Below are 19111 nucleotides of genomic sequence, written 5' to 3'. Positions count from 1 at the left end.
TGGAAATACTGAAAATATTCCAACTCACCATGGTTTCTTCCCATTTTAAAAAGGGGGACTTTTGAGGGGTCTGTGAACAGACAGCAAAGGAAATCAAGTATTTTGGTGAAAATTCCTTTTTTTCCATAATTTCCTTGCAGTCAGCTCTCGGAGGTGTGATGTGGGCTGGGACACAGCCCAGCTTTGCTGGGGGATGCTCCATATCCCTGGTTTTTCCCAGCAGATGGGACGGGAGGGGTCAGGGCAGCATCTCCCCAAAGCCCTTGCCCGAGGCACTCAGGAGCACTTGGATCACTTTCCCGACTCCTTTGGTTTTCCAGCAGCACCAGATGTCCCCCAGATGTCTGGAATGAAACACGAGCTGCTGTCACCCTGTTGTGGCACACAGGGGCTCCCAGTTCATCCCCCAGTTCTCCCAGTGCATCCCAGTGCTCAGCTGGCTGCTGGGAGCTCACCCACGCTCGGCACAGCTCGGTTTTCCTCCCAAAAAGAGGGGGAAATCCCTCCCAAAGCCAAATATATTCTGAAACTCTGTGGATATCTTGGGATGATCCAAGTCTGTGGTTCTTCACCAGAAAGTCATGGAAAACAGGGATCTTTGTGCTTCAGGTGCTCTTCCTGCGTTCCACCTGGATCTCGTGCTGCAAAAAAAAGGCTTTAAGAACTCAAAACGTGTAGAAAATGGAAATAAGTGAGACAAATGAGGGGGAAATGGCTCCTTGCTGGGAAAACTTAGGATGCTGCTGGAGTGGGAAAGGAGATTCCTCAGTCAGGGGAAGAGATGAGCTCTGCTCCTCCCATCCTGTGATTTCTGTCCCCTGGGAGGGATGGGAAACGGGAATAACGTGGCTGTTGCCAGCTCTAAGCCGCCGCTGTCCCAGGATTTTCCCTGGCTCTGTGGGATGGGATCCCGTCACCACTGGGGTCAGACTCCTGTGCTTGTAAATCCATTTGGGCATTTCCCCAATTCCTGCAGAGAAAGCCACACAAAGTAGAATTTGGAGTTTAAAAAAGCCCTGGTGAAGGAATTTCAGGCTCATTGTGTCCTTGCCTGGTACGGAAGGGGTCAGCTGTGCCTCGTGCCAAAAATCTGACCTAGATTACATTGCCCAGCCTTGCCCTGGTTTTCTTTTCAGGACTGATTTAAGAGATGCTCCCAAAAAAATCTGCTTTAAAGCCCAAAATAGATGGGAAAAGTCCAATATTTCTAAGTGGGGTCATTGCAGGAGAGATTGATGGAGGTGTTGCTGCTGCAGGGTCAGTTCTTGATGTGCTTCATCCTTCAGAAATCTCAACTTTCACCATCTTCTGGATTCAGGATGGGATTTATTTTTCTCCTCACATTTTCTTCTTTCCAGTTGTCCGAAATCCTGGAATAAGTTGGAGGCAGTGGAAAGCTCCCATAAAATCTTCCTCCAAGCAAAGCTGGAATAGGCTCGTGCAGCTCCAGCCATGTCCATTCTAGCAGCAGAAAGTCTATTAAACAGTAGAAAATACTAATTTCTGCCCTTAGGGAGAAGAGATTTTGCATTTCTATTGTGAAATACAGGTTTTATCCCAATTTTCCAAGTTCTGTTGTCAAGGAGACAGTGGGAACCCAGGTGTGGGGCTCCAGGCAGCTTTGTTTTCCATTGGGGAAAGTTGTTATTGATGTTTAAAAAATGGAGATTTTATCTTTTCCCATTTTATACACAAAGTTCACCTGCTGCTTTAATAAATACATTTGGGGCAAACATTTGATCTTCTGGAAGTGTGATTCCCTTCCAGAATTCCTCGTTGGGCAGGCTGGGAATAGAGGCTGAGTTTGTATTGTGCGGGCTGATAAAACCCTGCCTTTTTTGTACCTTTTGGGGAGCTGATGAGAGAAATCAAGGGAAAAAGAGGAGATTTTCCAGCCCGAATCTGTGGGGATAAAACAGGGAATATGAACTGAGAGAGTGTTTAATTCCTCTGCCAAACTCAGGTGTCACCTGCACAGAGCCCTCTAACTGGAAGCGATTGGTGAATTCAGGGGTTTAAACTGGGAAAATGACCTGTTCCAGTGAAAGTCTGTAGAGGATGGATAAATGCAATGCTTTCCATGATTTCCCTTCCAGTGAAGTTGGTTTCCAGTGATAATTTGAAGTGCATTTGCATACGGAGACGTAAAGTCTCCTCTTTGGTCTAGACCGCAAAAAGAAAATGCATTTCACAGCAGGTGGCTGGAAAAGTGGCTGAATATATTGAATTAATGTGCATTTTTTTATTCCTCATGATGGATTCTGGATGGATTCTGGGATCCTCGTGGCAATGCAAATACCTGGGGTGAATAAGCATGCAAAATGTGGAGGAAATGAAGGAACAGAAGTGAAACAAATCTGCTGATTTAAGTTGTTTACTTCCAGTTTCATTTTGGCGAGGAATTGATTCCCATTCTAATAACTGTGGAACAGACCTGTGGATTTAGGGAGGGCAACTGGATTCCCATTCTTCCATCACGAGGAGGAAAACCAACTCAGAGCTATTTGTGGAAGGATTGAAGAGCAGCTCTTTTCTTGCATTTCAGTGAAATTTAATTAAACCCCCGTGGACTGGAGCTGCTGGTGATTGGAGCGAGGATTTGTGGTGTGGTGCCGTCCTGGCGTTCTGGTTCTGCTTGGATTTCCTCAAAGTTCCTGTGTGTTAATGTCCAAAGGAGGCTGCTAATGTCGTGGAATTATAGAGATTTCAATCCTACAGAAGCTTCAAATTCCACGTATGTGACTGGCCCAGGGCACACAAACCTTTTCAATTTATGTTTAAACTGTATTTTTATTTTTGCTGAATTTTACTGTTTGCTAATTTTTACTCAGGGTGACTGATGAATTAATTCCACTCTGTTGCCTGGAGATCCTTTTTCTAATTACTGATTCTCAGCTAATTCTTCACATTTCGCAGTCATTATCTGTGAATCTGGTATTATTTGAATTCCCAGGCAAAGCTTTGTGGGGTTTTGACCCCAATTTGTGGCTTGATCTGTGGCCTAATACCACTATTGCCTTTTACCCAGCTAGTTTGTTCTCTCTTATCTCTCCTGGGAATAAATCCTGGGGTTTTTCCATATCAGTTCTTCTTGTTTTCCTGGAAAATCTTGTTGCTGAAGCTCCTCTCCCATTTCTCCTGACCTCGTGCTGCTCTCACCCTCTGTCATCTCTCTGCTCTCTTAATCCTTGAACTCTGAGTTCTCCCTCTTGATCTTTGAGGTTGGTCTTGACCTTTTGCCTTCTTCATCTCCATCTGCATCTCTGAACTTCCCAGCTTTTCCAGCATCCTCTCCTTCCCAAACTCCTGTTTCTTCTCAGAAGATGGTCCTTAAAAAAGAGAAGAGTTTGAAACACAACAAATCCTCAGCCACACGGGCCAGCTCCTGCTCTCCAGCCAGTCCCAAGGGCATTCCAGGAATGGCAAAAGGAAAGGGCTGGCGGCTCCTTCCATCTGTGCACCTTCCCTTTGGAAAGCAGGAGCCTGGGCCAGCATTTGCCAAACACAGTCCCTTACCCACCTTGTTGCCTTTTAGGTATCCCTGCAAACTGCGCTCTGCAGGAGCTGGGTTGAAGTCCAGTGGAATGTAAAGGGGATAAAACCCCAGCCAAAAGCCGTGTTTTCCACAGCTAGAGGATGGTTTATCCCTAGTTCATGTCCTTTTCCTTGGTGCCACTGGGTTTAGGGGGCTTCTGAGATGAGCCCTGCTCGTTTAATGTCAAACCTAGTAAATCCTGTTTGACAGCTCACAGAAGTCACAACGCTCCTGTTTCTCCACTGTCCATTGGCACGAGGAGAGTTTTGTTCAGGTTGGGTGTTCTGGTGTAAAGACCTCGACTCAGGTGGTGTCAAAGGAAACCGAATTGCTCAGCTGCGTGCTCTGGGTCGTGGAAATGCCAGAGATGTGGAGCTGCTGCTTCTTTCCAGGAGAGAAGTCAACCTTCAGGAAGCTCCTGAATTATCCCAACAGTAGGGTCTTGTTTACAGCTCAATGCAAAAGACCTGAATTCCTGGTGGAAATTCAGCCTGGGTTTCAGGACCAGCAGTTTTACCTGAAGAGTTGTCAGAGCTTTGGTCAGAGTTGGAAGAATCACCGTTTGGAGATGGCCTTTTGCTCTAAACTGGAATGTGATGAGTTTCTCTCTTCCACAGTTTCCACTTATATAACTTTATTCCCATCTCCTGTCTTGTCCCAGCAGCTCAGCTGGGAGAGGGCTGGGTCCAGCTCAGTTTGTGGAGGAATTTTGCTTTTGGGATACTGAAATGGGGAGGAGGTTTTGAGAAAAAGGAAGAGCAGGAGGGTGCCAGCCCCATCTCCTTCCCTCCCGCTGCCTCTCAGCACAGCACAGGGAAATGCAGATATAGGGAACAGCAGTGCCAAACCCCCAAAGAAACAACCAGAAATTAAAGCAATCATTTAACCAAAGAACTTCAAATTAGGAACATTTCTCACATCTTTACATTTCAGGACCAGCAGGGTCCTGTTGTTTATCCCCTCTGGTTTCTCCATTTTAGTGTGCATCCCGTGGATTAGGTGGAGGCTGTACTTGCTTTTGCTTCAATGAAATAATTGTTGAATATCCTTTTTTGACTGTCTCCATACATCCTCTTAGACTCCTTTTCCCTGGAGCAATCCCCTAGTCCTCAGAAACACAGATTATATCTTGATATAATGCAGATTATATCTTGATACAACCTCAGTGGAGGACAGATGAACTCATCGTGGGGAGTCATCTCTTAAATCTTAGTTTGGTTTCAAGCAGTTACTCTCAGAGTAAGGAGTTGGATCAATAAGCCTCGTGTGTCCCAGCTGTATTCAACCCTAGAATTCCATGATTTGTGTTATTCCGGAAGCTGTGCTGCATCCTCGCACAAACAGCCCCTTTAGGTGCATAAGGAGCCTTGCTCAGGGATGGTTTTGCAGGAATTGGAATCAACCCAAAAAGTGCAGAAGGCCCCACAGTTGGAGAAGACAGCCCGAGGGTCCAGCTCCTTCCCAGGAGTGTTTTCCTCAGCGCTGTCGCAGCCCCTTAAGGAGCCACAGTGCATCAGTGCAGAGGAAATGTTTCCCAAAAGGGAAAATCTTGTTGCTGAAGCTCCTCTCCCATTTCTCCTGACCTCGTGCTGCTCTCACCCTCTGTCATCTCTCTGCTCTCTTAATCCTTGAACTCTGAGTTCTCTCTCTTGATCTTTGAGGTTGGTCTTGACCTTTTGCCTTCTTCATCTCCATCTGCATCTCTGAACTTCCCAGCTTTTCCAGCATCCTCTCCTTCCCAAATTCCTGTTTGGATTTGACAGGGAGACAGGCTCCTGGCACTGTCACAGCACAGCTTTTTGCTCTAAAATGCACACTCAGGGTGCTGGTGGGAGTTCAAAGGGCTGGATCTTTAAGGAGGAAGAGTAACTTTGTAATCCATCAGTATGAAAAACAAAAAAATTGCTGCAGGACACTGCAGCTCAGTTCGAGCCAGCTGAGTGAGAATCACAGGATCATGGAATGGTTTGGGCTGCAAGGGACCTCAAAGCCCATCCAGTGCCACCCCTGCCATGGGCAGGGACACCTCCCACTGTCCCAGGCTGCTCCAAGCCCCAGTGTCCAGCCTGGCCTTGGGCACTGCCAGGGATCCAGGGGCAGCCCCAGCTGCTCTGGGAATTCCATCCCAGCCCTTCCCCATCCTCCCAGGGAACAATTCCTTCCCAATATCCCATCCATCCCTGCCCTTTGGCAGTGGGAAGCCATATTCCCCTTGTCCTGGCACATCTGGCTCCTGGAAACAGTCTCTCTCCTTTCTTGTAGCTCCTTCAGGTACTGGAAGGCTACAATTAGGTCCCTTTCCTCATCTTCTTTCCCAATTTTGTGCTTCATAATTATTGTGGAATTAAGGGCATGAGTTAACCCTCTATACTCCTCAGCCCTCCATCTTCCTCATATTTTAATTTCCCACTTGTTGCCCTCTAGTTAAGCTGCTGCTTGGGCATTGAGATGGCTTGAGTGTCAAAAATTAGGGATAAATGAGGAGAGGACCACAAAAAGATAATCCTCCCCTTTGGCTGTTTCAAGGAGCAGCATGTTTAGATAATCCCTGGGAGTGGGACACACTGTAAAACCAGGGAAACAAATCTGTGTGATTCGTAAGGAATTCAGTACAGGAGACTGATATTTACCTGCTTGGTTTTGCAGCATTCTCAGCAAATAAATATATTTTTCCATTTTATTTTGTTAAATAAGACATGTCTGTTGTCATTTTAGACCTGAAAGGATGTTTAAGGCAGCAAATGCAGAACAGGAAAAATAAATCTTCTAAAAGCTGTTTCTGTTTGGAGTTCTGCTGACAGTTCTGCGAATATTTTTTTAAAGCAGCAGCAAAATGACATATTTAGGTTATTTTTATTTTAAATACACCCTGGATGCAGCGGGTGGGACATGGAGAACTGTCCTCAGCCCCGTGTTGCCGTCACTGGTTTGTGTGGCGCAAACCCAGCTCCAGGGAGTCAAACTCCTCGTTTCAAAGCCACCTTTGTGCCTCTGCTCCCCTGAGGGGACCTTTGGCGCCGTGGGTCACAGAGCATTCCAAACGCCCCGTTTCCCACCTTTTTCCAAACATTCTCAGCATAAACAGCACTCCGAGGCATCCAGGTGGAGGAAAAAGGAGGTTTTCTGAACTTTGATGGGTGGGTTGGTCTCCAGAGTGGAGGTTTCTCAGTGAGGCCTAGTCCAGCTCAGACATCTCGTTTCAGTCAAGGTTTCCCCACAAGGCCTGGTTGGCTCTCAAACACCTCATTTTTAGTCAGGGTTTCTGTGGGAGGTCTAATTGAGGTTTCTCTGTAAGGCCTGGTCGAAGTTTCTCCATGAGGCCTGGCCAGGCTCTCAGACATCTCAATTTTAGTTAAGGTTTCTCTATGAGGCCGAATTGAGGTTTTTCCTTGAGCCCTGCTCAAGGTTTCTTCACAAGACCTGGTCATCTCTCAAACATCTCATTTTTAGTCAAGGTTTCTCCACAAGACCTGGTCAGCTCTCAAACATCTCATTTTTAGTCAAGGTTTCTCCAGGAGGCCTGGTTGGGCTCGCAGACATCTCGATTTTAGTCAAGGTTTCTCCACGAGGCCTGGTCAAGGTTTCTTCGTGAGGTCTGGGCAGGCTCTCAGACATCTCCTTTTTGGTGGTATTTGGGAGCAGAAGCTCCAGTTGAAGTTTGTGACTGATCAACCATGCTCAGTGGGCCAAAGTCCTTCACCCAGACGTGAAGATTTGAAGTTACAAAGGTGACTTTTTTTGTGTGGTGGGTGAGATGTGCCCTGGTGTGTTGGGGACAAAGAAATTATTCACACAATTAACTTTTCTGAGGGGGATAGAATGGGGTGGACACTGAAATATGGTCTGTACATTGCTTTGGGTCCTGGATTTGAGGGAGATTTTGGTCTCAGGGAGCACAGGGACTCAAAACAGGAGGTTATTGACAAAATTTGGTGCTATTGGGCCCCATTGTTTTAATTTTGTCTGTTTTCAATACAAGTTGGTCTCATAAAAATCCAATCACTCCTGAAGAGAGCTTGCATTGGGTATTTCTCCACTCAAAGAAATGTCCATGTCCATGCATTGACGTTCTGCACAGGATGAGGGATTTCATAAAACAGGATGTTTGCCTTTTTTAGAGCATAATCTGACTCGATCACGAGATTGGTAGTTCTCCTGTGGGGTACCTGGAGCAGGTCATGGAGACCTATCCATGTCTTAACCTCTCCCACCTGCTGAGTGGGCATTTCCTCCTCCCAGCTGCTGGGATTTTTTCATTGTTTTAAGTAAAATTGACAGTAGAAGAAAGGGGAAAGAAGCCCCTGATATTTTTATAGAAGCTACTCTTACTGGACAAACAGGGATCTCCATGGGAGGCACTTGATGGAGGACTTCAAAGGGAGGAAGAGCTTTGCTTTTGTTCATTTAGGCTGGAAATGCTATTTTATGAAAGATTCCAGCTTCTCCGTATGCTGAGGGACAGGACAAGGGGAAAGGGCCTCAGGCTGGGCCAGGGGAGGCTCAGCTTGGACAGCAGCAGGAATTTCTGCATGGAAAGGGTGCTCAGGCCTTGGCAGGGGCTGCCCAGGGAGCTTTGGAGTGCCCATGCCTGGAGGTGTCCAAGGAAGGGCTGGAGGTGGCACTCAGTGCTCTGGGCTGGGGACAAGGTGGGCATCGGGCACAGCCTGGACTCCATGGGCTGGGAGGGCTTTTCCAGCCTCAGGGATCCTGGGATTCTGTGAACTTTTGCCAAAAGGCTTCTTCAGAGAACTTTATGTGATGGTACCAGAGGTACCTGAGGAGGTATCGCTGCCTCTTGTGTGGGGCTAAAAGCAAGAGCCTTGTCTTTATTTCCACTTCCGCATGCCCTGAGCGAGCCCTCGGGCACTTTGCCTGCCCAGCACGGTGCTCTGAGACTGAACTGACAGCAAGAATTCCATTAGAAGGGCGGAGCTCACGATGAGCTGATTTGTGTTAGAAAACAAGGATTTAAGAGCAGGAGCGTTGCTAGAGGGTGGGGAAGGATGGGTTCATTCAAGCACGAAGCATTGCGGGTGGAATTAGCTGTGAAAGAAATGGCTTGGAATACATAAACATGAGGATGTGGGTGGCAGGGAGGGCATGGAAAGAGGCACCTGTGAGGAGCAGGTCAAGCGAAGTGAGAGCTCTGAGTGATGGGGCACTCAAGGAAGGACTAGAGAAATGTGATTGGAATGAAGAAGGACTTGGCTGAGATGAGAGTTTAGTTTAAAAAAGAGGAGACAAAATATGCTGAAGTGAGAGGCAGCTTTGGGTGCTTTGAAGCTCGAATTGGTGCTCCTTCCATTCCTGTGGCAAAGTTCTGGGTGGGAAGTTTGGGAAGACTCATGCATGGGAATGGTTAGGATTCATGGGTGGGAAGTTTGAGAGGACACATGGGTTGGGAAGAGCCCTGTGTGGGAATGACTGGGAAGAGCTAGGGGTGGGAATGGCTGGGTGGAATTTATGGGTTGGACAGTGAGGGAACTTGTGGGTGGGAATCGGATACAGCAGCAGGACTGAGACTCAGTTCTGCAGTGGCTGGTGCTGGTGGTAGCTGGTGAGCAAGACCAAGAAATGGGCTTTTAAGAAGCAGGTTTATCATGTTAAACTGCCCAGAAATACCATTAAAGGTAAATAAAAAAATAAAATACCGTTAAATGAATGGTATTTTAATGGTATTTTAAATAAAAATACCATTATTGTATTTAATGAATATGGATTACCTGTAGTCAATTTGGAAGCCTTTAGCCCAGTATTTTCATTAATTAGATTTTTGGGTGCCTACAAGATTGCATTTGAAGGGATCTGATCCCAGCATCTTCTAAAATCAGGCCCTTCTGAGGAATCTCGCCCTGGATGGTCAAAAATGTGCACCTTAAATCTGCTCTCCAGAAACACCCCACAAAAGCAATAAAAATCTGCAAGTTTGTGTCCAGGTCTCCTCCGGGCTTTTTACTTTTTCTCCTTCTTCCCACTCTGGCACATGAAAATAGGGAAAGCTGCGAGTTTTAGATCCTTGGAGTCCTGTCAGGGTCACAGCAACCCACAAAATGTTGCTCCTGAGCCACATCCTCCAGTCCCTTTCCTCAAGAGTGACACGGTGTAATATTCAGGATTTGAGATTCTGATGGAGAACTTTAATTTTTTTAATGTATCAATGTCCTGGGGAGTGTGGAAAGTATTAATGACTGCTTTGACTTTGTGATTTTATTTGCCCAGAATTTGTTTAGGATGGTGGAAGCACCCACTCCCTTAACTCTGGATTTTCAGGACCTTCCCTCAATAATTCTGTCCCAGAGCTGCCAGAGATACCTTCTGTTTTTTTAGGATACTTCCTTTTCCTTAATATCCTCATTTGCCAAACGCTCCCAAACCACAGAGCTGTTTTTCCCAGTGACTTTATGTGAGGTTTTGCCTGTTTATTTTCCTGGGAATTCTGTTATCAGTCTGTAAATGGCACCAAAAAGATAAATGTGTAAAGATAAATAAATAAAGGAAATGTCTCAAGCTTAACCAAATTTGAGGATTTGGCTCAATTCTCAATTAATTGTTTTAGCTCCAATCCTTGCTGGTTTATACATACTTTGGGATTAGAAGATCTGCTGGTGAGTGCAGGGCATTTTTGGGGTGATTTTGTCCCAAATTTGGGCTGGGATAGAGCAGACCTGATGCCTCCAGCTCTCCTGGGCCTAGTTGAAAAATCCAACAGACATTTATCCCATGGGAGATGCAGGGGAAGTTGGATGGGAAGCTCTTGGCATCCCCCCAGCCTGATGTTGGATGAATTTGCAGGGGAAGAGCATTTGGGATGAAAATTCCAAGGTTTGGGGGGTCTAAATATCAACTGAGAGTGTTAGTTTAGAAAATATTTGGGTTTCCCGGTGATGTGTAAGTGCACGTTGCCTTTGCTGGGGTGACACAAGGGATGAAGATATTTAAGAAGTTTGGATGCCAGCATTGTGACACGAATTTAGCAAGGACTTCCACAAAATAAGGCAAAACAAAGATTAAACGGCTGTAATAACGGGAGAAGAGCAAAACTTATTTGTTGAATCTAGCAAAGCTGGAAAGCCACCAAAACCAGCACCAGGAAAAAGAAGGAAAAGAAAATTTTGACACCAGACTTCTTAGTGCAGTTTAGTTCGTGTAGCATATTCCGTGTTGGAAATTCCTCTGTCTCGTTGACGTGCTAAAAATAGATTTCGGCTGTGAGGATAATTCATCTGGGCACAAGCTGGCACCAGCACAGCCAGAAGAAAAATGGGCAAGCCACAAACGCTTCCAGTTTAATGATTGTATTCCTCGCCACAGGACAACCTTCAAGTCACAGCCAATGTCAGCCTGGGATAAAATGGGTCCAGGGTGATGTTCTTGCAAAGCTGCCAAAACATGGGCTGGAGAACAGGCTCTGCTTTTATTTGTTCATCTTCATTTGGGTTTTTTTCCTCTTGCAGACTCACTACGAGAGTGGAGAGTACATTATCCGCCAAGGGGCTCGAGGGGACACCTTCTTCATAATCAGCAAAGGAAAGGTGAGTTCACACCCTCCCAGGGCAAGGGGCTCCCCAAACCCCACTCCAGCCTCTCCCCTTCCCCTCCTGAGGCACAAATGTGGCAGCACTTGACATTTAATTAAACTCCTTGGCTGGGTCAGGAGGGAAGAGTGGCCTGAAGGGCTGGAAGTGCAATCCCCTGCTGGTTTGCACATGCGCTCCCAGGGAACACTTTGGGGCAGAAACTGTTGTTGAGTCTCTGGCTAAATGACCACAAAAACCTCTTTTTTTTTTTAAGTAAACCCTCAATACTCCATGATTTCTTTGCTAAGCATCCCCCTTCCAAGGCTGGCTTCCAGGCTTCATTCCCATGGCTCTCTCTTCCCCACTTCTCCTAATTCAGTAACAGGAAGGCAGGGATGTCTGGGCTCTCTCCATGGGGAAAAATAAAGGTCTAGATTTCTCTTCCACTGCTCATAGGGAAAATATTTTTGACTTCTTTTCCCATAAAATCCTGATGGGATTTTATAGACCAAGCTTTTTCCTTCCATTCAACAATTATTTCTAATTTTTTTAGCCTGCCTAATACACTCAAGAGACACCTGGCTTCCTTCCACGTAGCAGGATGGAGATTTTGGAGGGAATACACAGTGATTTCCAGCTGCCAACTCGTTTCCCACCATCATCTTCCACTTTCTGGGAGCCAGTCTTCATTGGAAGGGAAAACATGGTCTTTTTCAGATTGATAAAAATTGCATGGAGAAGTTTTTGAAATGAACTTAATCGTAGCCTGCAGAAATCCAAGTTCGTTGGTTTGGTGCCCTTTCACTTCCCTTCACTCAGAAATAATATTCCCTCTTTTCCCACAGTATGGACAATCTGCCTCCCATGTCAAGTGTTTGGAGCCGTGTTGGCCAGGGAGGCTTTTGCCCCACTTGGTCAGGTGAATCCCATCCCTTCCCAGAAGCCACAGAATCCTGGAATGGTTTGGGTGGGAAGGGACCTCAAAGCCCATCCAGTGCCACACAAGGACACCTCCCACTGTCCCAGGCTGCTCCAAGCCCCAATGTCCAGCCCGGCCTTGGGCACTGCCAGGGATCCAGGGGCAGCCCCAGCTGCTCTGGGCACCCTGTGCCAGGGCCTGCCCACCCTGCCAGGGAACAATTCCTTCCCAATATCCCATCCAGCCCTGCCCTCTGGCACTGGGAAGCCATTCCCTGTGTCCTGGCCCTCCATGCCTTGTCCCCAGTCCCTCTCCAGCTCTCCTGGAGCCCCTTTAGGCCCTGCAAGGGGCTCTGAGCTCTCCCTGGAGCCTTCTCTTCTCCAGGTGAGCACCCCCAGCTCTCCCAGCCTGGCTCCAGAAGGGCTTCAGCCCTGGGAGCAGCTCCGTGGCCTCCTCTGGGCTCATTCCAACATGTCCTCAATCCCCAAAGAAATGTGAAAAGGAAATCCCAGTTGCTGAGCTGCAGCCCTTACCCCTCACCCAGAGGATGGAGAAGACCTCCCATGGCCTTGGCTATTGCTGCAGAGCCCTGGATTCCTCCTGGAGCAGCTCCTTGGCTTTGTCCCTGGCCTCTGCTCCTTTATCTTGCTGTGACAGCTGCTGGCCAGAAAAAGGGAGCTAAAATAAAACAAGGCACGGGCACTTGCTGAGAAATTCCCAGACTCTCAGCTGGAGCCTGATGGCTTGACAGAAATTCCCACAGGGATAGTTAAATCCTGCCCAGTTTTCTCTTCCAAGCTTATTGCTTTGGGAAAGAGACACCGGTGGCTGATGGATGCATGGGGTTGGAGAGGGTTTCATTTTAATGCCTGATTTAGGACATTGGGTGGATGTAATAATTAATCCATGCTAAGGATGCAGCCCGGGATAGAGCCTCAGCAGTGAAACATGGAATAAATACCAATGAAATACAGGATTTTAGAATCCCTGTGTGCTGCCTGGCAGCTTCTGAATCTGGAGCCCATCCCCCCCCGTGTCCTGTGGTAAAACTTGACCCAGGCAGCTCAGTAAGCCAGGAAAATGCTGGCAGCAGCTCCTGTTCCTGGGATCACAGCTGCAGTGTCTGCAGTCAGCCTGAGCAGCAGCAGGGAGAGCTCCTTAGGGAATCTCTGCCTTGCCTGTCACGTCAGAGTGTCTGGAGTGACAGAATCATGGAATGATCTGGCTTGGGAGGGACCTCAAAGCCCATCCAGTGCCACCCCTGCCATGGGCAGGGACACCTTCCACTGTCCCAGGCTGCTCCAAGCCCCAATGTCCAGCCTGGCCTTGGGCACTGCCAGGGATCCAGGGGCAGCCCCAGCTGCTCTGGGCACCCTGTGCCAGGGCCTGCCCACCCTGCCAGGGAGCAATTCCTTCCCAATATCCCATCCATCCCTGCCCTCTGGCACTGGGAAGCCATTCCCTGTGTCCTGGCACTCCAGGCCTTTCTCCAAAGTCCCTCTCCAACTCTCTTGTACCTTTAGGCACTGGAATTCTGCTCTAAGGTCTCCCTAAAGCCTTCTCTTCTCCAGGCTGATGTGAGCAGAGATTATTTTTTACATTTCTGAGCCCATCACTCCTCTCAGAAAGACTTCTGCTCTGTTTTCTCCCAGCCCACCCTCCACTGATAATTCTTTCAGGACCAAGATCCTTTTCCCCTTGTTCCCTGTCAGCTCCATCCACCCCACTTGACCCCACTCCTGAGCTTGTTTAGTTTATTTATTTTAACTTGTTTCCCCAAGTCCCAGCAAGCAGAAATCAAAGTGAGTTCCAAACATGCTGTGGACAGGAATGTGTGGAATAATAATGGATGGAAATGGCTCATTCCCTTCTGCTTGGGAAGTGCTGCTGCTCCATCCCCTGCCTTTATCCAGAGGCAGCGTGGGCCTTGCTGGGCCGTTTTCCACCCTTTTCCCTTTAGGATCCACAGTGTGGCACCAATTGAATGCAGGTTCCCCACGGGAGCCTGGCTCAGAGCTTTGAACCTGGTGGAAGTCACACTGCCCTAATCCCTGAACGCTCTTTGCTTGGGATCAGTGGAAGTCGTGGAAAAAGGGCTGAAATCTGCATTGAAATTCCCTTTGTTTGTCCAGGGGCATTCCTGGCTCATCCATCCCACATTCCCTGCCCTTCCATGAGGCAGTGCCGGTGTTCAGTGCCCTGTGCTGCTCATTAATGACTCCGACCCGCTGGTTCTGCCACCCCTTAAAGAGCTGGGACAAGGTGCAGGCCACAAGTGGAAATTTAACCGAGAAACTGCACCGGGATAGCACTGAATCCAAAAGGATGTGCCTGACATCCCACATTTTGGGTTGGGAGTTTCCATGTGCAAAAGCTCTGATTAAAAAGATGGAAAGATTGGATTTCTGCTCCAGCTGGAGTTGTCCCCTCCCTGAATTGGAGAGAGAGCAGAGCCAGCCTTTCTCCTGTGATGCCCCAAACTGCTTCACTTCAGCTGTGTCCAGATGGAGGTGATTTATGTTATTCCTGTCCCTCCAGGGAGATTGGGAATGCTGGGAATCATGTGGAACGGAGCTAACGGAAGCCTAGGCCATGTGTCTGACCAAGGCACAGCAAATTTTTGGGATTTCATTCTCCTGTGACTGTGCTTGTGCAGCCAACTCCACGTTTAGAGTTAAAAACATTCCCAAAAATCCAAAGCCGTGTGTTTTTGCCGGAGTAGTGGAAAACCACTGCTCATTTGCTTGGATGGGTGGTTGGCGATGCCGAGGGAAAAGTGCAGGACTCTGGGGAATTACGTGGTTCCCAGAGGAGCTTTTCCTGAGAGATCCAGGAGGTGACAAATTCCCCTCTGAACAAAGAGGTTTCAGTTGTTAATTCAAAGTTCCCTGAATCCCGTGGGGCTTTGGCTTTTCCACAGGTGAACGTTACCCGGGAGGACTCTCCCAGCGAAGATCCCGTCTTTCTCCGCACTCTGGGGAAGGGGGATTGGTTTGGAGAGAAAGCCCTCCAAGGGTAAGTGCTCCTTATGAAGTAGTTCTTGAATTTTGATATTTTCTCCAGGATTTTTGCAGCTTTCAGGTGGTTCTGGCCACTTGGGAAGAGGTTGGGAGTGGATTGATTCTTTTGGAGTCACTGGATTTGTGCCGGAAGTGGGAAATGGGGTTTGTTCTGCACTTGAGCAGCCAAATGTAGACCTTCCCTTGCTTGTGGACATCAAAAATTAGTTTGACTTCATGCTTTCTTCCCCAAACATCCATTGGAAGCTCAAAGAGTTTGATGTTTGCAGCTCTGGAGTGTTATTCCTGTATGAAAAAGGATAATCGTGGTCATCCTGATGGGGGGATGGCTGAAGGCAAGGCAGTTTGGGGGGTTTAAATTCTCTTGCTGTATTTCTGTGGGATTTTGGAGGTGGAAGTTGGATGTGAGTGACCACTTTTATATAAACATTTTCCTTTGGGGATAAGCTAAAAGAGGAGAAGCTGCAAATGCATATTCAGCAGGTGATTATTATAAAAATTGGCTTTATTAAGGCAGGAATTGGGGACACTCATTCATCTTCATGGACAAACATCTTTTCCTAGGGGTTTATCTGCATGACAGAGCTCTTGGGCTTTTTTTTGGGATGCTGTGGTAACGAGGTCGATCCCTCCTCTCCCACCCTTCTCCCAAATAAAAGGTGGCAGAATATTCAAAGGCCGAATTTCCTGGCACCTCTTGGCAGCCAGAGACATATCAAGCACAAACCTCAAGTCTACAAATCTCTACCTGAATTACAAAATATTGTGGTTATTAAACAAATATCCTGATTTTGATTCCATCCCCTCACAGCCCTGGTGACCCAGAGCATCCCCATGCTGGGAATTCCTCGGCATCTCAAATGCAGTAGTTTGAGATTGGTTCATTGACAATACTTGGCTGCATATATTTGAACATTCAATAAAGAAATGGAAACTTAATTATTGAGAGCACATTCTCCATATCAGGGAAAGGACAATCCTGCATCCCTGGAAGTGCCCAAGGCCAGGCTGGACACTGGGGCTTGGAGCAGCCTGGGAGAGTGGAAGGTGTCCCTGCCCATGGCACTGGATGAACTTTAGGGTCCCTTCCAACCCAAACCATTCCATGATCATTTTTTTGCTAGAGAGGTGGAATTCCTCCAGAACCATCCCTCCAGTTTGCTGCTAATCGCAGGAGTCCGACAGGGAGATTTAAATGGAATAATGGGAAAGTATAGTAATGTAAACATCTAGCAGCTCGATAAATTGCTAATTAATGAGTGTCTGTCAGGATTGGGTGAGACATCCCTGTTCAGCCACTTGGGAAACCTTTAGGATGACTCCACTGCTGTAAAATACAGCTATGGCTGAGAGCTTGAGATAAAACGGAATTTTTACTCTATTTTCTTTCCTTTTTCATCTTTGATTAATTTTTTAAAACTTTACCAGGGCCCTTAGCAATACTTGGAATCCCAGCATGGTTTGGGTTGGAATGGACCTTACAGACCAAGGGGCACCTTCCCCTGGACTTTATTAAATCCTGGGATTTCGTGTGTGTAGAATAAAACAACAACTAAAACCCATCTCTTCATTAGGCTAGAAAATGATCCTGAAATGCAGCCTAGCAGGAGCTGGGATAACAAATCCCTCCCCACAATATGTCCCTGACGGAGCCATCGGGGGCTGATGGGCGTTATCCCATTTGCCATGCTCACGGCAGATGGCACCCATTAGTTCCCAGTATCCCATTTCACACCGGCAGAACAAGCCATGAAATGATGATCCACATCCTCTCCCAGTGCCCCTCGTACCTCCCTGGCTAATTGGAGGCAGCAGATGGGTAATTTGCAGCCTAGCATGACATAATCCAGGGTGCTCCAGAGTCAGGTGATGTTTTCTTCATTGCAAAGAAAACATTTGATAGGGCTGGTGACAAGAATTATTTCTGTCAGAATTATTTCTTTTTCCTTCAGATCGGCACAGGGAGATAACTGAGTGCAGCTCAGGTACTGAACTCAGTGGTAACTCAGTGTGGATAACTCTGTGTGGCTCAGGTACTAAAACTGGCTGAGAAATCAGGGGGTGCTGCCTTGCTGGCCTCACACAGCTGGATCTTGCTCCAGAACATCTGGAGCACACCTCAGCCTCTTCCAGAGGGGATGTTTTGGGAGCAGCCATCCATCCCATTGGATGAAAAACGTGGTTGAGACTGGTGGGGAGTCTTGAGACAGAAAATGATGGGGGGAGAAAAGAGGATGGAGAACAAATCTTTAGGAAAATGAAGGTTCTGAGCAGCCTGGGATAATGGAAGGTGTCCCTGCTTAAGGCAGGGGGTGGAATGGGATGGGCTTTAAGGCCCCTTCCAACCCAAACCAGTCTGGGATTCCGTGAATGCCTCTTTCCTGCTGCATATTCCATCATACATTGGACTTACACAGGGCTGGTGGTTTGGGTTTGGGTGGTGGTTGGCTGTGGGTTTCACCCAGTTTTGGGATCCAGGAGGAGCTCTAGACCCAGAGCAGGGGCACAGGGCAGGGGGTTGATGTTTGGAGAGGTGGTGATGGAGCAGGAGAGGGAGGGGTTTGATGGAAATATTCACAGTTCAGTTCCTAAGGCTTTGACCAAACTGGCCAAGTCTTGAGGGCCAGCTGGGATTTTATGGTGAGTGCTTGGCTTGCTAAAAAAGAGGTCCCTAAACACTCCTGGGCAGTGGCAACAGAGGAAGAATTCAGGTGGATAGCCCAAGCTGAAGCTGAGACAGGGCCTTCACAACATCTGTGTGTCCACTGGATGTGCTGAAGTATAAATGTGAATGTGAGGGGTGCGTCCTACTGGGAAAAGCAATGGGAATACGGATGATTTAAACCTACAGGAACAGCACAAAGTTATAACAAACATATTCCACATGATGGCATGAAAACAGCAGCTGGTTTAAGGCTGTTTCGTTGGATTTCTAGGAGGAGATTTCTAATGCTGTTTTATTCTGAAAACAGCTGAGCTTGTTCATTTGCCCATGTGGGCTGTCCTGGAAAATAATGAAGTTATTTGCTCTGCAGGGAAGGACCTGGGGGACACCGAGCTGTCCCTGAGCCTGCAGAGTGTCCTGGGGGTCCTGGGGGACACCGAGCTGTCCCTGAGCCTGCAGAGTGTCCTGGGGGTCCTGGGGGACACCGAGCTGTCCCTGAGCCAGCAGAGTGTCCTGGGGGTCCTGGGAGACACTGAGCTGTCCCTGAGCCAGCAGAGTGTCCTGGGGGTCCTGGGGGACACCGAGCTGTCCCTGAGCCTGCAGAGTGTCCTGGGGGTCCTGGGGGACACCGAGCTGTCCCTGAGCCAGCAGAGTGTCCTGGGGCCAAGGAGGCCAATGGGATCCTGGGGGCAGCAGGACAGAAGAGCATTCCCAGCAGGGCAGGGAGGGATCCTGCCCCTCTGGGCAGCCCTGGAGGCACCTCTGGAGTGCTGTGTCCAGCCCTGGCTCCTCAGCACAGCAGGGCCAGGGAGCTCCTGGAGCGGGGCCGGCGGAGGCTGCGCAGCTGAGCAAGGGCCTGGAGCATCTCCGTGCCCAGCACAGGCTGAGGGAGCCGGGGCTGCTCAGCCTCGAGAGGAGCCCCAGCTGAGAGGGGCCCTCAGCCCTGGCTGTCCCTGGCTGCAGGGAGGGCTCCGAGCAGGGCCCGGGCTCTGCTCCGGGGCCCAGCAATGGCACCAGAGCACCGGGCAGGGCCTGAGCCCAGCAATTGCCCTGCCCAGGAGGCAGAACTGCTGCCCTGGGCAGTGCCCAGCCCTGAGCACATTGGCCACAGAGGCTCTGGGCTCTCCTCCCTGGGGCTGTTGCAGAGCTGTGTGCACACAGTGCTGTGCCTGTGCTCCGGGACGGCCCTGCTGGAGCTGGGAGGTGCCACCAGGTGCCCTCTGTGCTCCCTGCAGCCTGAGCCGTCCTGTGACTGGTGTGAATTATTTTAAGGCATGGCATATGGAAAAGGTGTGGCAATTTGGGAAGCTGTCCCTCCAGCAGGGTCATGGCAGGTCAGCTCATGGATGGAACTGCTGGAGGAAGCTCCTGTTTGATACCGAGACCCCCAGGCAAAGAGTGCCCTCCACTCATCCTGCTTCTCATAAAGACTAAAATACACATTTTTTGATTGAT

At 48.4% G+C, this 19111-nt stretch overlaps 1 protein-coding gene across 3 annotated transcripts in view; it reads left to right on the top strand.

Moving 5' to 3' along the window:
- Positions 1-19111, top strand: part of PRKG1 (protein kinase cGMP-dependent 1) — a 374310-nt gene that overhangs the window by 267868 nt on the left and 87331 nt on the right. For all 3 annotated transcript variants that reach the window (XM_048311091.1, XM_048311090.1, XM_048311092.1), the window contains exons 6-7: positions 10990-11067; positions 14892-14986. In XM_048311091.1, coding sequence (XP_048167048.1) covers positions 10990-11067; positions 14892-14986 — 173 coding nt within the window. The remainder of the gene's footprint in view (positions 1-10989; positions 11068-14891; positions 14987-19111) is intronic.

This window comes from Corvus hawaiiensis, chromosome 8 (genome assembly GCF_020740725.1).
Source record: "Corvus hawaiiensis isolate bCorHaw1 chromosome 8, bCorHaw1.pri.cur, whole genome shotgun sequence".
Classification (NCBI taxonomy): Eukaryota; Metazoa; Chordata; class Aves; order Passeriformes; family Corvidae; genus Corvus; species Corvus hawaiiensis.
This window is presented reverse-complemented; position numbering and strand designations above follow the sequence as displayed.